The sequence below is a fragment of the Microtus ochrogaster genome, unplaced genomic scaffold (genome assembly GCF_000317375.1).
Source record: "Microtus ochrogaster isolate Prairie Vole_2 unplaced genomic scaffold, MicOch1.0 UNK10, whole genome shotgun sequence".
Taxonomy (NCBI): Eukaryota; Metazoa; Chordata; class Mammalia; order Rodentia; family Cricetidae; genus Microtus; species Microtus ochrogaster.
In genome coordinates, this window is record NW_004949108.1 from 8,059,708 (window position 1) to 8,077,065 (window position 17,358).

General features: G+C 48.3%; 2 protein-coding genes across 2 annotated transcripts; one reads left to right on the forward strand and one right to left on the reverse strand.

Moving 5' to 3' along the window:
- Positions 1–10,199: 10,199 nt before the first annotated feature.
- Mycnos (MYCN opposite strand) lies at positions 10,200–10,542 on the reverse strand (the record flags this gene model as incomplete). The annotated part of the gene is given in 3 exon segments (XM_026788949.1): positions 10,200–10,390; positions 10,393–10,509; positions 10,512–10,542. Coding segments are annotated over 3 exon segments (339 nt in total), but the record flags the coding sequence as incomplete, so codon positions are not given.
- A 1,893-nt stretch (positions 10,543–12,435) lies between these two features.
- Mycn (MYCN proto-oncogene, bHLH transcription factor) lies at positions 12,436–16,135 on the forward strand. Its single transcript, XM_026788962.1, has 2 exons — positions 12,436–13,304; positions 15,392–16,135. Exons 1-2 carry the CDS (start codon positions 12,521–12,523, stop codon positions 15,994–15,996), a joined length of 1,389 nt encoding a protein of 462 aa, XP_026644763.1. The 5' UTR covers positions 12,436–12,520; the 3' UTR covers positions 15,997–16,135.
- The last annotated feature ends 1,223 nt before the right edge of the window (positions 16,136–17,358 follow it).

The window sequence follows — 17,358 nt, forward strand, 5'->3', positions numbered from 1 at the left end:
ATGTTGTCCTGGTCACGGTGCTTTATCACAACAACAGAAAAGCAACCAATAAAGCCTCAACGACAATCAATTAGACTCACTCACCCCTCTACTATTCCAGACTTCCTCTCCTCAGGTCCTCCAGGCCATTTTTCCACACCACAAGGAGCGCTGTGACGAACAGCTCCACTTCACAGCACCGAGGTTGCTGGCAGATTTCTATGGCATAAGAAAATGCCAGAGGCAATGAACTTTATAAAGAGAAAGGTTTATTTTGGCTCATGGCGTTAGGGGCAGCGGTGGCGGTGATACCAGAAGACAACGGTTAACATGTGGCACTGTCCATCTCTTAGAGAAGGAGAAAAAGCAAAGATGTCCAGGACCCCAAAGTTTCCTTTGAAGTGACCCAAGGACCTCCTAAGATTCCTAAGATACCTTAAATTTTTCAGCAGTGCCACCCTTAAGATTGTGTCTTTAACACATGGGCATTTAGGAAATATTCAACCATAATATGAAATAACTCACATGAAATTTTAATCCCTATTATGAGCTATTAAGAAGAGAACCATATTTTTAAGAGGTGATTAATGCTCTGGCCTCATGAATGGGTTGATCCATTGATGGGCTAATAGATTACCTCATTAATAGATGACTTAATAGATTAGTGAGTTAATACATTATCTCAAAAGTATGTCTGCTATAAAAATGAGTTTTACTGGGTTACCCAGCCACTCACCCCTTTTCTCTTAGCCTGTGATGTCCTTCACTTCCAAAGGAATTTCCTGACAGTAAGGTAGCAATAGCTGCGGCCCTTCCCTCTTGGAAGGAAAAAAACCACGAGTGGGAAAACTGAGTTCTTTACTACACAAAGTACTCAGTTTCAGGTGTTTTGTTATGGAAACCCAAAATGGGCAAAAATTTTCCGCTCGGAATTCCATCTCCCTTCTGTGGTAGGAAAACATGCAGGAGTTGGGGTGGGGGTGGGGTCATGTTTCCCATGGATGAAACCAGAAAAACTGAGGACAAGAGATGCTAAATGACTCATGATTGATTTTTCAAAAATAAGACTCCAATCTAGGCTCGAAGAACTCGAGTCCTGGCCCCTGTGGTCTCCTGCTTGTGTTACCAGCTTACACTTTGTATTTCTTGTTTCAGGTCAAGGTCTAAGGTTACTTGGCGTTAAGAAGGAGTGCAGCCCGGGAGAGATCCTGGCTGGAGAATGGATTCCTAGCCAGTAGCTTTTACACAGAACCATTGCAGACGACTGTTGCAGTCACCGCTGAATTCTGGGATAGGCTTCCTGGTGACCCTGCCGGAGAACTAGGACGGGAAGGGAGGGAAGGAGGCAGCCAAATCAGGGGTTCTGATTCTCATCAGTTACTAATTTAAAAATGAAGAAATAAGGGCTCAGTGGTGGAAATCTTGCCCGGCATTTGCTATGTGCAAGGTCCCGGGTTCCATCACTAATACTAAAAACAATCAAATAAATAACACAAAAGTACATTGTGATGATCCAAGATTTCGGGTCTGGGTTCTTGCCACCCACCATTTGCTTCTGTGGCTAGGGTAGAAGATGCCAAGGCAGGAAGGAGGTAGAGGGCTCAAAGGCTCGGAACCTCAGGTCCTGTGAAGGGAGCTACACATTCATGAACCCAATGATAAAGGTAATAGCAGAGTTAGATGTGGGAGAAGAGACAGCAAGGCTGGAGAAGAGAAGAGCCTCGGGCTGAGCTCTGAAAAAAAGAATTTGAATAAGCGGAGAAGAAAGAGAGAGGGTTCCTGGGCCAGAAGCCACAGTTTCTGGGATGAACTGAAGGAGTCACTGATACCGATCATCAATCATGACCGAAACTCAGAAAACAGCTGGAAGGTTCCCGAGCCAGTTCTACCAATTCCATCCTATTCCTCTGAGGGCCTGAGTCATCTCTCCAGGGAAGGGGTCCTATATCCAGCCTGGGGCGCTGGGGGAGTGAAGTCAGCAAGAAGCCTTGGGTGGGATTGGACATCTAACGTGCTGACCTCTGGAAGAGAAAACAGGACAGACCAAGCTGGACCAGATCCTGCAAAGGCGCCAGGGGAATAATCCCATAAGGAACACAGGTGGAGGAGGGCTGTTCCTCCCAGGAGATTTCGAGAAAGAGATTGGAAGTCCAGATCTGGAAACAGAATTGCTTGTAGCTCTCTAGGATCTCTACGGGAGACGGGTACCAAGAGCATAATCTTTTCTGGCGCTCTCATAACCAGAGGAGAGCCTGAGGCTCTCCACACATACATAAAGGCTGCAGGACCACCCCGCACCCCCACCCTCACCTCCAAAAGCTGCCTGTCTCCAGGGACATCTTTTAACTTTTAGCTTCAGGAAAATGAGGATATAGAAATTCCAGCCCTCCAACAAAATTGCCATCCAATCACTTAGCTTTCCACAGTGCCTACCCCCTTATCTCTGCCTTCTTCCCAAGTGTCTGGAATGTTCTGAGGTTGAGAGAAAAGGCTTCACTGTGTGTGGAGGTGGGGGGGTGTCTCTTAAAGCTACCGTTCAGGAAACAGGGCCCTTGAGTACATAGCAGGCTGGACTCTGCCACTTTTAAATCCATAAAATGAATGAAGATAGGACTGGAGGGATTTTTGTTGGTGTTGTTTTTTTTCATTATATTTTAATTCCTTTCATCCTCTGAAAGCCAAATGACTAGGTCTATAAAATAAACTGATATTAGCTCAATTCAAGGAGATAACAGGCTTGCTTGCTTGCAGTTTAGAGTGTGCTTGGGAAAATCACAAGATCGGCTTATGAAAGGCCAACGACCCAGTGAAATTATGAAGCTTACAGACTTTTCCAGCGAAGAGAGGAAACTGACACCTTGGTAGAGAATAAAGGATGGCCGGGGGAACAGGAGGATGAATGGGCCCTATGAACAAGTAAGAGCCTATAACCACAGTGGGGGTGTGGTATTTACCGTCACAGTGATGTAATCCAGTCTCCCTCATGATGAAGGTCCAGGAGAGGGGTCCCAGGCAATTAGATTCATCCAGAAGAATCTTGCCTAAAGTAGGTAAAGGGGATTTGGAGTAAGTTGGGAGGGCAGGGGGAGAAAATCAGCAAGATCTTGTTTCTTAGTGCAAATTGCTCAGCACACCAAATGCCACATTTTAGGGTGTCCTGTCCTCAACCCAGAGTATTCTAAAGAGACACGTGTGTCTCCTCAATTCCCCTAGCAGCGTCATGCTAAAGGAAGGAAAAGCTTCAGGTCTGGTTCTAGCTGGAGAGGGCTCTTATCTTCAAGGCAGTGGGTTCACTGGTCCCACACAGTTCTTACACATTGTTAGGCCTCTTTACAAGAGAAACTGGAGCTGACACAATGACGGTGCAATGATGCGTGGAAACACGTTGGTCAGTGTCCTTCCGTTCAGTCCTAAACCTGTCAGGACCTCAAAGATGAACTGGGTGGTTGGGAGGTGGGGGGACACTGGACCTCTTTATCTGTTCCTCTTCCCAATGTGACTCCTCTTCTGTCTGTTTCTCACTATATTGCTGGGCTGTGTCGTTGGCCTTTGCAGGATGCAGAGTCAAGTCTTGGTGTTGGGGCTGCCTTACAACTTAGGATAGAACCAGCATTAAAGATGCTGTCACCAATACAACCCCTCACCCACCCACTCACCACCAACCTACTCACCACCCAGCCACACTATTGCCACCACCACCACCCCCAAATTCTCTCAATGCTGGCTTTGAAATTTTCCTCCAGTCTCCAATAACCAAAAATATGCATCTAGTTTGGAATATCTCTGTGCCTTAGTTTGGGTTTCTATTGCTAAGAAGAAATACTGCAACCTTATAAAGGAAAACATTTTTTGGGTCTGGGTTATAGTACAGAGGTTCAGTCTATTATCATCATGGTGGGAAACATGGAGGCATGCAGGTTGGCATGGTGCCGGAGAGGTAGCTGAGGTTCTACATCTTGACCACAGGCAGCAAAAGGAGACTGTGTGTCATACTGGGCTTGGCTTGAGCATATGAAACCTCAAAGCCTACCGCCACAGTGGTGGCACACTTCCTCCAACAAGGCCAAACCTACTCCAATGAGGGCATACCTCCTCATAGTGCCATTCCCTCTGGGCCAAGCATTCAGACACGAGTCTATGAGGACCATTCCTATTCAAACCAACACACCCTAACATTATATACTTTACTTGGCTGTGCTCTCCTTGTTGATGCATATTCTACCACCAGCTAATTTTGCCTCATCTCAGCTTCTCTGAACCCTCAACATTGAGTTCAGTGGCAGGTGGTCAGAGAGAATAACAATAAATCTGAGTGAGAAAAACAGACTTAAGGGTGAGATTAGGCTTTGTGAAGGGACCCTTTGCTTCACATAAATAATTAACTATGCAAGTAAGTTTTTTTTTTTTTGAAAAATAATTAAACTTAGAGGGACTGGAAAGAAATGGCTCAAGGGTTAAGAGTGCATTCTGCTCTTGAAGGGAATCCAAGCTTAGTTCCCCATACCCTCATCAGGTGGCTCACAACTACCTGTAACTCCAGATCCAAGGGATCCGTGCCCTTTTCCGTCCTTCATGGTCCTTTGCACTCACGTAGCAGAAACCAACAGACAAGACATACACATAACATAGATATTTTGAAAATCATTAAAAAATGTTTAAATCTACTACTAACCCCATCATTGTGAAAAGATTACATCAAGAGAAGCCTCCTCCCACCCTCGCACATACGTAACAGTTTGGGTTTATTATATTCGAAACAAAACAAAACACCCCCAAACATCCGCTTAGATGAGAATCGGAGTTAGATCACAATTCCATGGTACAGTCCAACACAGCAGGGAAGACGAGGGCAGCAAGAAGTTCAACCAGTTGATCCTTCCAAAGCCAAGAGCAGAGAGAAAATGGATGCATGCGTGCTTACCTTCCAGCTCACCCTCTCCACTCATACAGTTAAGGAACCTCTGCTTAGGGAATGGTGCCGCCCACATTGCGGTAGGTCTCTCCACGTCAATTAAAGCAATCACTCGCAGACAGGCCCACAGGCCAGCCTGATCTAGACAACCTCTCATTGCAACTCTCTTCCCAGACAAGGCTAGTGTGTGTCGCATTCATAATTAATCTAACCATCGCAGATATTATAGACAGATAGAAAGACACATATATTTCAAACGCCAGACACATTGACCCATGCCTTACTCCCTGCCCGTTTATTCTTAATAGCATTTATTTATTGTGGGTGTGTTATAGGGACTGTGTGTGGCCTGGTATGTTTGTGGGGGTCAGAGGACACCTTGCTGGAGTTGTTTCTCTTCTTCCACTATCTGGATCCTGAGATCAAACTCAGGATGTCAGGCTTGGTGGCACGTGGCCTCATCCACTGAGCCATCTAACCAGTCTTCTCTAGTCATAGAGAGTTTCGAAGTTATAGTATGTGTGGCGTGTTTTCTTTTTAGTGACTGTATTAAATTGACCGGTTTATTATACTTGCTTCTTTTCAAATAACAATAATAATTATTATCATTTACATAGGATTCCATGGAACCGGAATTACAGGCAATTATAAGCTGCCATGTGGGTACTAGAAATTAAAACCCAATTCCTCATGAAGAGTGACTTAATGGTCTTAACTGCTGAGCCATCTCTCCAGCCCCTACCCATGCCTTTTGATTTAGGTGGTGTGTATCCCGATAAATCCATTACAAGTGGTTTTTGTTTTTGTTTAAGTGACTGGGAGCAGCTCAGTAATGGAGCATGTATTGACTTAGAATGAAGAAGACCCTTAGGTCCAATTCCCAGCATCAAAAAAATATACGTATGATATGTAGGTATATGCATACTTAAAAACAAAGAACTATAACTCAAAATCTAGCAAACACCATAGCCTGACAGCACAGTGTAGGGGAGAGTATCTTCTGTTCATCCCCAAGTCTGTAGGACTTGCTAGGAAGTAGAGCTTGCTATCTCTGGCAAGCATTGTTAAAAGGCACAGTTAAAATATACTGTACCGTATATTGCTGGCTCTGAGGAAATACCTTTATTAATGGAGGGGAGGGGCATCACACTCACACCACAGCATGCCTACAGAAGTCAAAGGACAATTTGTGGGAGTTGGTTCTCTCCTTCCACCACGTAAGCCCCAGGAATTGTACTTAGGTCGCTAGGCTTATAAGTGCTTTACCCAATAAGACATCTTTCTGGGCCCAGCACACCCGTGTGTGGTGTGTGTGTGTGTGTGTGTGTGTGTGTGTGTGTGTGCGCACACACACACACTCACGGGTATATGGCTTTTGTTTTGAGATGGGATTTTGCTACACCACCCAGGTTAACCTTCCAGTCACTATATATAACCTATGCTGGTCTTAGTAGTTAGCTCAGTATGACACCAAATTTGCATTTCTTTGGAGCCAGCTTTCCTAGTGCTAGGATTTTCGGCAAAGCACCCAGCTTGCTGATAGGCACTGAGAAGTCTCACAGTGTTTTTGCTGTTGACAACCTTGGGGCAGTGCTTATTCTTGATGATCTCTCTCTCTCTCTCTCTCTCTCTCTCTCTCTCTCTCTCTCTCTCTCTCTCTCTCGTAGGATATATCTCAGTGTATAGACTAGACTAACCTCAGATTTACAAAGATCTACCTACTTCTGCCTCCCCAATGCTGAGTATTGCTACTGAAGGTGTTTGCCACTAACCTAGACTCAGTTTTTGTTTTTGAGACGGGATCTAGCTATAGACAGCACACTAGCCTAAACTTGAGTATCCTCCAGATTTTCTCTCCCAAGAGCTGATGTCACACATAGGTTCCATCATCCTCAGTCTTTTTAAGAACTAGTTTACATTATATTTTTATCTATTTTGTTGGGGATGGGACAACTTTAATTTTCTCCTTCCACAATGTAGGACCCAGGGATCAAGCTCAAGGCGCTAGGCTTGGCAACAGGCGCATTTACCCACTGAGCCGTTTCAAGAGCCCTGCCTTTATTATCGCTTATTGGGTGAGTTTGAAAGTGGAATTATTTCTCCTCTTGGGGCAGATGCACCAACGGCACAGGAAAGGGTTCCTATCTCCCACTCTCCAACCTCACCATCAGTTGGAGACAATACGCTAGACCCGAACTGCTAGTCTTGAGATTTCATTTGCGTTGTCTGGACTCTGGGGAATTTGTACCTCTCACAGCTGTACTCACTTTTCATTTCCTGTTTGGCAAATTACCTGTTCATCTCCTGGAAGATTTCTCTCTGACTGCTTCCCCACCATCACTCAGTTTCGAGGAGCCCTCATGCACTGGGAATACAGTCCTGACTTCTGAGGGCACTTGGGGAAGTACCATCCCAAATATGACACTCTTGAGTGTGGATGAACTCAAGGGTAATGGAGCGGTAAATTGCAAGTGTAGGCACAGCTTGTTCTGCGTAGCCCTTATCTCCATAAAGACATCCTCCAAAGGTAACTCAGCTGTTCTCAATCTACTTGCCAGGCTTCTTATCTCCCAGTGGAGATTAATTCTGTGACACCCAGCCAAGGTAGACTTTCCGTGACCTGCTCTGTGGGCCGCTTCCAGACAGCATTAATAATACCTGAGACTTTGTCGGTCTGAGAAGACGACGTTACCAGCCCAGGTTTCCTTCCCCTCAGCTCCTCAGAACCCCAGGTAGCTCGAGGACACTGCATGCGTTTCTGTCATCTGCCCTTTCTTCGAGCCTCATATTTTGTGAGACTCCCATACATTTCTATTTAATGAAGTGTATTTCCTATTCTGAATCTATCTTCTTTGGTAGTTTTACTTTTTGCGATTAAATCTTAAATCTGAACTATTTTCATAGTTTACTTTTTGTGTGCAATACAGAATGGCAATTTTCTTTTCTCCTCTTCCTCCTCTTTTTTCCCATATAACACTCCCTCATCTTCCACCTCCTCTCTCCTCAAACCTTTATAAGAAACGAATGGACAATTAATCCAAATAATCAGCAGTGGTTTTTTTTTTTTAAATTGAGAATGTATATATGCGTGACCCATTGGCACTAAATGCCTGTAGAGGTCAGAGGACAATGTTCTCTCCTTCCACCATGAGTGTGGGTCCTGGAGACCGAACCGAGGTATTTAGACATGGCAGCCAACACCCTTAGCCACTGAGCCATCTTGGCAGCCTGTTCCCAGGGATTTAAAAAATTATTTAATAAGCAAACTTTACAGGGCTGTGTTTTGTTTTGTTGGGACAGGGTCTTGGGAATAGCCCAGGCTGGCTTTGAACTCCCAGTCTTCCTGACCCAGCCCCAGAATGCTGAAGTGTTAAGTATGCACCATCACAAAAGACTATACCTTTATTTAGACAGGGAAAGTTAGGACCCAGTAAGATGCTCCTAGCTATGAGAAACCTTTTACCCTCCTGTTGTAGGTGAGATCCACGAAGCATCCTGATCCTTGTTGGGTCTCAAGCCGTGGGACTAAGCCTTGGCTTCGAAGCCTGCCAAGGATTCCTTTCATTTATGTGTGTCCCTTGGAAACTTCGAGTGCTTCTACGTTTATCTGTAAGAGGAATGACTGGGCTTCTCTGTGAGTCCACCAAGAAGGGTTATTAGGTAATTTTTCTCCATGAACAGTCTTTTATCTTTCTACCTGCCAATGAAGGTACCAATAAATACTTGCTGACTTTTATCATTCTTCTAACCTTCAGATTCAGACTTGCTGGTAATTTCAGTAATTGCTGGTTTGCCTTAAGAGCAGGAGATTCGAGATTAAGGCCCGAGAAAGATAAACGATTTGCTCAGAGGCATGCAGAGTAACCAGGTCATTGTCTCCCTGGTCTCTCTTTTCTGAAACGTCCTATCTTTTAACGGTGAAGAGGGAAGACTTTTATCCATACTAACTGGGCAGTCTTGACCTGTTTTCCTAGTCCTTCTGCTCCTTGAGGGAGTTCAGGCAGCCATGTCTAAGTGCCCTTTATGCGTCTGGTGTTGAGGTTCTGAAGAAGATTCTGGAAGCCAGATGTGAAGGCACAGGCTGGTACACCTAGAATTTGGGTGATGGCAAGAGGATCAGGAGGAGTTCAAGGTCATCCTTGCTAAAACATGGAGTTTGAAGCAATCTTGGGTTATATACGAGACCCCATTTCAAAAAGAGAAAGTCACACCCCCCCCACACACACACAAGCCAGCAAACAACAACAACAACAACAACAAAAAGAGAAACAAGAATTTAAAAAGAGCTAGTTCTGGAGTCACACCTATCTCTCTCCCGCTGTGTCTCTAATAAACAAAACTAACCTGCCAGATCTGGCTTCCTTAAAGGGTCCCTTTCAGTGACACCCTCCTCCATCAACATCCAGGAGCACTTACCATACAGCTCCTGCTGTGTACGTCTAATTACAAACAGAGGCAAAGGTTTCAGAAAGCCAACACCTTGGGGGAGAATGCCAGGGAGGGCTTGGAATGGAAAAGGCCAGGGGTGTGGAAATGAGAGTGTTAAAGGCTTTTGCAAGGGTAAATGGCTTTTTACATATGTGATTCAAATAATAAAGGAGCTCGGAAGGGAGACACCCTCCCCCCCCCCATTCATGGGCTACTTCCTAGAATCTGCCCTGGTCCCCAGAATTATGTAGGCATTCAGGGGCAGATGGGGAAACCTTCACACATGCTAATACACAGCATTTTGAACTTGATTCACTAGCATTTTCTTCTTCCTTTCTTAGCACTCTTTCCTGGAGGTGAGTGAGGGGTGTCATTTCCAATTTAGAGGGAAATGGAGAAGCTTCCCCACAAACAAGCTTAAGGGAATGTTTTTTAAGAGTGAATCGCACCCCACTGGGAATGTGGCGGTGAAAGAGGCGCCACAGGAGGCCTGGGCCATTATTGGGAAGTTTTGGGGGACAGGAGCGGTTATTTTTAACCCCATCATTTCGGAAAGAAATAGAATGTTTGCCTGAACGGAAGTGAGACGGGAGGGAGGGAAATGTCCCCCACGGGGTGAATGAAAAATGCACACACCCCGTCAGGTCTTAATAAGATGTCACGCTTTTTCTGTTAACACCACTTGGTGAGGCAACGGGGACACAAAGAAGCCAAGTTGATGGTGGCTTTCCTTGATGCCTTCAATGTGAACTCAAGGTTTACTGAGAGGTACTTTGGGCGATGTGGACTGTGTAGTTCCTTCTGTTTGCACCGAGTCCAGTTGTCCGGAATTTTAGTGAACGCTGGCTTCGGAAAGGTGGGGGACGAGTCTCTTAGCGTTTCACAATCCCTCCCGCGGTACCGAGGATTCGCTAACTATCTCGCGGGGGTGGCCCCACTTCGGGGCCCAGCGGTGAGACTCCGCTTTCTGCTCCGTCTCCGCGAGGTGTCGCCTTCGGCCGAAGAAAGCGATGCGGCGCCACCCTCGTAGCCCGCACTTATTTATTTTCAAACAAGGGGGGCGCCCCTTCCTTTCAATTTGAAACTAGAAACCTCCTGCGGTCTCATTCCTACGTGGGCGCGTCCTCGGCCTCCCATTTTGCACTCCCGTCGCCTTCTTTCGAGATCACACACGAACAATCCCTCAGCCAGCCTTGTTCCACTTTGGCCTGGAGCTCAGCTTGCGCACGCACACACACACACACACACACACACACACACACACACACACACACACAAAGGCAGTGCAAGCAGGGACCAGGCTAGAACCCCCCCCTCTCGCCCCCCAGCACACAACCAGGGGTTTAAAAAAAAAAAAGAAAAAAGCCAAGTAATGTCCAGGTCCATGGGGTGGGTGCTGCGCAACACCGCTCTGCGCGCAGCTGGTTCGCTGAGTGCGTCGGGTGCAAGCCCGGGGGTCCAAAAGGGCGGAGGGGGACGCCCCGGGTTTCCCAGCTTTGCAGCCTGCAGACTGCAAAAAGGAAGAAAAAAAAAAAGCAAATGGCTTTTGGCGCGAAAGGCTTTGGCGCCTCCCCTGATTTTTATGGAAATCAAGAGGGCGGGGTAAAGGCGCTTGCCTCTGCCTTTCTCCCTCCCCCTCGTCTGCGCCACAGCCCCCTTCTCTCCCCGCCCCCCGGGTGTGTCAGATTTTTTTCAGTTAATAATATCCCCCGAGCTTCAAAGCGCAGCCAGTGACAGTCATCTGTCTGGACGCGCTGGGTGGATGCGGGGGGCTCCTGGGAACTGGGTTGGAGCTGAACGAGCGCTAGCCAGGCGTAAGCGTGCACACACTGCAGCCGCCCGAGGACAACCCCCTCCCGCCGCCGCCCCCTCAGCCCACCCGGAGACCCCAGAGCCGAGTCGCCTCCGGATCCCCGGCAGTCTGCGGGAGGTAAGAAGCGGTACTTGTAAAGCTCCGAGCGCCGGGGGAACGCCGGAGCGCTGCTGCTAGGCGAGCCCCTGAACCGGGCTCTGCACCCGGCGCCCAAATATGCCGGGTTTTTTCTTTTTTATATATTTTATTTTATTTATTTATTTTCTTAGTGTGTGGGGGACACACCGTGTCTGCTTTCGAAACAAAACCATCTGGGGGCTTTCCCTGAAAAGCTAATTCAGCACCCGTAGGCACCCTAGCTGGAAGAGACCCGCCCTAATCCTTTTTACAGCCCGGCCCGGGCAGAGAGATAGCTTTAGCGAAAAGAAATTCGCCAGGCTCTACGAGATTTATCTTGGTGTTAGCTGACTGGGAGCCGGTGCGTCCCCACCCGAAGCTGGCGTTCTCCAAAAGGTGCCGCGGGAAGGAAGGGAAAGGGGTTAGGCGAAGCTAGGACGCTGAGTGATAATGTAGGTCACGGCTGCCCCAGCTTAGGGGACGCGATTCTCTCCGGCGACCCTCATCGCGCGGGCGCCCTTGCACCATTCTTAGAAATGGGGGTTCAGCCTCTTTTCGGTGGAAGAGACTGGGGGTTCCAAAGGGAGGAAATTGCAAAGGGCCAAAATAGGATATAGGTAGAAGATGAGCACCAAGGGTATCTGCCAGAATTAAGGCGCTGTATGGAAGGGGATTATATGTGTCTGTCGTTGGTCTGTTTGGAGAAAGGCCCTTAATAATTAATAAAGTTTCCCGAACCCCGTTAGCGTTTGCGCTCCCGCATCTTATTTCTGCAAAAATGGAAGGTAGTGCCGTCTCGTGCCCGGTAGCTGGACTTCCTTTGAGCAGTTGGGTCCTGCACTATTACAAGAGGGGCTATGGTGCTAGTAAGAGCTGGGATCTGCAGCTTGAACTGCCCCCCTCCCCCAGGCAGTGCCTTGTGTGAATGAAACGGCAGTTTCCAAAGTTGCCGAGCCACACCACCCCCTGCATCTGCAAGCCCCCTCCCACCCACAGTCTTAGACAGCTTGTACACAAAAGGAGGGAGTGGAGGAGAGGCTCAACTTCCTCCACCTCGAGCAGTGGGAAAGGCTGGGAAGCTTGTAGGCGAGATTGGGGGGGGGGGCACTGCCTGTCCCCATCATTCCACCCCCTCATTCTCTCCTGGTCTGTCTGTTGGTTGTAGTGTTGGAGGTTGGCGCGACTCTGTGCTCCCCACGGGAAGGAAGCACTCCCCCACATTAAAAAGAGCGGAGAGGAAAGTGGTCAGTCACCGCCCGGGAGGCGAACAGATGCCCAGCTGCACCGCGTCCACCATGCCGGGGATGATCTGCAAGAACCCAGACCTCGAGTTTGACTCGCTGCAGCCCTGCTTCTATCCGGACGAAGATGACTTCTACTTCGGCGGTCCCGATTCGACCCCACCGGGGGAGGACATCTGGAAGAAGTTTGAGCTGCTGCCCACGCCCCCGTTGTCGCCCAGCCGCGCCTTCCCAGAGCACAGCCCGGAGCCCTCGAATTGGGCTACGGAGATGCTGCTGCCGGAGGCCGATCTGTGGGGCAACCCAGCAGAAGAGGATGCATTCGGTCTGGGGGGACTGAGTAGTCTCACCCCTAACCCGGTCATCCTTCAGGACTGTATGTGGAGCGGCTTCTCCGCCCGCGAGAAGCTGGAGCGTGCGGTGAACGAGAAGCTGCAGCACGGCCACGGGCCCCCGGGCGCCGGCACAGCCTGCCCGGCTCCGGGAGTGAGTGCCAGCAGCCCCGGGGGCCGTGCCCTTAATGGGACGGCGAGTGCTGGCCGCACCGGGGCCACCCTGCCCACCGATCTCTCCCACCCGGCTGCGGAGTGCGTGGACCCCGCCGTGGTCTTCCCCTTCCCAGTGAACAAGCGTGAGCCGGCACCAGTGTCCGCTGCCCCCATCAGTGCCCCTGCGACCAGCGCTGTGGTCACTACTGTGTCTGCTCCGGCTGCTGCCCCGGTGGCCGCTCCTGCTCGTGCAGGCGGCCGTCCAGCCAACAGTGGCGAGCATAAGGCCCTCAGTACCTCCGGAGAGGACACCTTGAGCGACTCAGGTAAAGCCTGGTTCAGGGTCCTTGTTGCCTCCTTGGGATCCTGGGGCGGGAGGTGCGGGGAGTGTGTGTCGGGGAGACTGCGGTCCCTTTGTTATCGTAGGTTCGTGCCGGTGCTCCTATTTTACTCACCTCTCCCGGACAGAGGCTGGAAGCCCCAGCTACACCTTCCCTTAAATTTCGTCAGTCCTCTTCCGAAATCCTTGTTCTAGGTTTGCCCTCACCGTGGGAAAAGTTGGTGGCCAGCACAATCAGGATGTTGGCTCGGAAAGCTAACTAGGCTGAAACCTGTTAAATGCGTTGGAAAGGTCCCTCTAGGCCAGGACAGGGAAGGGGAAAGATTTCCCAAAAGATGGGGGCTGTGCACAATCCCACTTAGGCTTCTAAAAGTTAGGAGAATGCCTGGCTCCCATTCCTGCCCCCGCCCCCAACCTCCAGGACTGTGGGCCCTCCGTGGGTGGTGGGCTATTTGCGCTTGGTGCGTGGCCAGCAGGCGGCGTTGTGCCTGACGCAAGTCAGGATCAGAAAGACCTGGCGGTGGGGGCACCCCCCCCACACACACACACTTCAGCAGCTGGCAGCAAGTGCATTAGTGGTTGTGTACATTTTCAGGGATCCTCTTTCCGGTTTTGAGTGAGGGCTGGTCCAGTTGCGTTTCCTAGTTGGAATTTCTGACCTAATTGAGTTGGAGTTGTGTTCGCCAACCCAGTGCCCTTGAAGGTGAGGGCGGGTCCCTTCCGCAGCCGCTCCTTAGGAATGAACACAACCCGCAAGCCTTCAGCTGTTCTATTGTGTGCGTTTATCTGGGTCTTCGGAAGGTGGTGGGGGACGCTTTTTCCTTGGGGCTGAGGAAGCACCACAATTTAAATCCTATGTGCCCTTGTCCTTGGAGCTGTAACTAACCCTCCTTTTAGACCTTGAAAGCCAGTGTTTTTTCACAATAAAAAGTCTAAATTTCCTTCTGGGCTGTGAGGGGGATCGTTCTGAGGCTCCTGGGAGGAAACTTGGTGATAAGCCTGCACTTTGAAAGGGCTCTGTCCCTTTAATGTCTGTGCCTTGACAGCTTTCGGTGAGGAAACACTTCCTTCCAACAGCTGTCTTCTTGGCTGAAAACCAAAACACTGGCTTAAAGGGACCCACAGACTGGAACAGCCTAACATTTCGGCTTCAGAAGAAACCTCCCAATTGTTCAGCTTTCCGGTCCTAGCTAGATCAAGCAGAAGATGTTTTGATTTTCATGCTTGCAGTTTTTTAAAACCATAATTTTCTCTCCTAGCATGTGAGTAAACGAGGAGTCAGAAAACAGATAGGATTTTTTTTGTTGCTGCTTGGGCGCTGCTCCCGTTGGGATGAGGTGTAGCTACTGTGGATTAGAGCTTTGTAATTGAGATTTGATCTTTGCCGGGATGAAAAACTGCTTCCAGAGTAGAGCTCCTGGAGCAAAGATTGTTTATTCGTAGTCAATGAAATTGTTCCTCGAGTTTAAGGATGGAAAAATCAAACCCAGCCATGTGTTTTCACCAAATGAGGAGCCTCCAGTCTGAAGGGTGGCTGTGGAAGTGTGTATAAATAAATCCATGGGGCAGACTGGCTGGTGATTATGCTAAAAGCTCCTATTACAGAGCATCTGTCGCCAAGTCTACATATTGTCTGCCAAACTCAAACGCTGTGCTATTACCCCCATTGAATAGCTGGGGAAACTGAGGATGGAGGAAGATTAACCATTTGCAGAATCCCACTGTCCATTGTTTCTTGTGGCTCAAACCCGGGTTCTTGGAGTTCTGCCACCTGGTCCAAGTTTTTTGGTCTTATTTTTGATACCAGGGATCTAACTTGTGGAGGGTTTTGGGGGGGTTGTCCTTCCATGCTAGGCAAGTGTTCTGCTGGCCCCACCTCACTTTCTAAAGCCTTCGGTAGAAATTGAGAATAGAAGCCTGGGGAAGGAATATTTTCTCTGTGTGTGTGTGTGTGTGTGTGTGTGTGTGTGTGTGTGTGTGTGTGTGCTTGTCAAACCTATCTAGGTTCTGTCCCTAGACTCAAATAATGGTGTGTATGTTAATGTTTCACCTGAATTTTTTTTTACCTTAAAGATGATGAAGATGACGAGGAGGAAGATGAAGAGGAGGAAATAGATGTGGTCACCGTGGAGAAGAGACGCTCCTCCTCTAATAACAAGGCTGTCACCACCTTCACCATTACTGTGCGTCCCAAGACCTCAGCTCTGGGTGTGGGGCGAGCACAGGCTGGCGAGCTGATCCTCAAGCGCTGTGTTCCCATTCACCAGCAGCACAATTACGCTGCGCCCTCACCCTATGTCGAGAGCGAGGAGGCCCCACCGCAGAAGAAACTCAAGAGCGAGGCTTCTCCACGCCCCCTCAAGAATGTTGTCCCAGCGAAAGCTAAGAACTTGAGCCCCCGAAACTCGGACTCGGAGGACAGCGAGCGACGCCGCAACCACAACATCCTGGAGCGCCAGCGCCGCAACGACCTGCGCTCCAGCTTCCTGACGCTCAGGGACCATGTGCCTGAGCTGGTGAAGAACGAGAAGGCTGCCAAGGTGGTCATCTTGAAAAAAGCCACCGAGTACGTCCACGCCCTGCAGGCCAACGAGCACCAGCTCCTGCTGGAAAAGGAGAAACTGCAGGCCAGGCAGCAGCAGCTGCTAAAGAAGATCGAACATGCACGGACTTGCTAAACGCTTCTCACACGGACAGTCACTGCCACTTTGCACATTTTGATTTTTTTTTTTAAAGAAACATTGTGTTGACATTAAGAATGTTGGTTTACTTTCAAATCGTTCTCCTGTCGAGTTTGGATCTGAGTAGGGGGCAGGACACGGGGTTCTGCCATGACCTGGGGGGGTGGGGTGGGGAAACTGAGTTCTGGGATGCTGGGTGGCTTGTTTCCTCCTCCACATCACCTGGTGACAGCCATGGAAGTTCCGGGACAGTTGGGAGCTTCAGGAGGCTGTGAAGTCACCTTGTTCTGGTCCAAGCTTCCAAACAGTCATTCCTTCTTTTTACAATGGTGCTTAAGTTCCAGCAGACCCCGCAGAAGGGGGTTTGCCATTTGATGCCCCTGGGAACACTTGTGTAAATACCATTGATACACCGCCTTTTGTATACGTCCTGGGTAATGAGAGGTGGCTCTTGCGGCCAGTATTAGACTGGAAGTTCACACCTAAGTACTGTAAGAATACCTCAATGTTTGAGGAGCATGTTTTGTATACAAATATATTGTTAATCTGTTATGTACTGTACTAATTCCTACACGGCCTGTATACTTTAATATGATGCTGATACATAACTAAATTTGATACTTATATTTTCGTATGAAAATGAGTTGTGAAAGTTTTGAGTAGATATTACTTTATCACTTTTTGAACTAAGAAACTTTTGTAAAGAAATTTTACTATATATATATTCCTTTTTTTTTCCTAGCCTGTTTCTTCCTTGTTACTGTATTTGTTCATGTTTGGTGCATAGAACTGGGTAAAAATGGCAAAGTTCTGTGTTTAATTTCTTCAAAATGTATATATTTAGTGCTGCACCTTATAGCACTTTGAAATACCTCATGTTTATGAAAATAAATAGCAGTTAAATGATGCAAGTCTCTGTTTTCCTTCCTAGGTGGGCCTTCTGGGCCTTTGTGGGATTCTGGTGGGGGAGGGTGCTATTCCCACTTGGTAGAAGGAGATGGATTTGTGGGTTCTACAGGTTAGCAACCACTTCTTCAAATAGTTAACATTAAGATAACTGTCCTAACCTATGGGATAATAATCAATCGGTGTTGTGAAAGCCCTCGAAAGTTATTTTGAGTGAGTGTGCCCTGGATTTGGAGTTAAAGGTGAGGAACCAAACACAGGTCCTCTGCAAAAGCAACAAGTGCTTTTAACCCTAGAGTCCTATTTTTTGAGAACTCTTCAAGAATCTTCTGGTCTGTGGAACCTAGAACCTAGGATGAGCTTGAATAGCCTTTCTCTCCCAAATGCTGCGATTATAGCTGTGTGCCAATCATGTCCACTTATCAAAGCCTTTTCATATACATTGATTCTTAA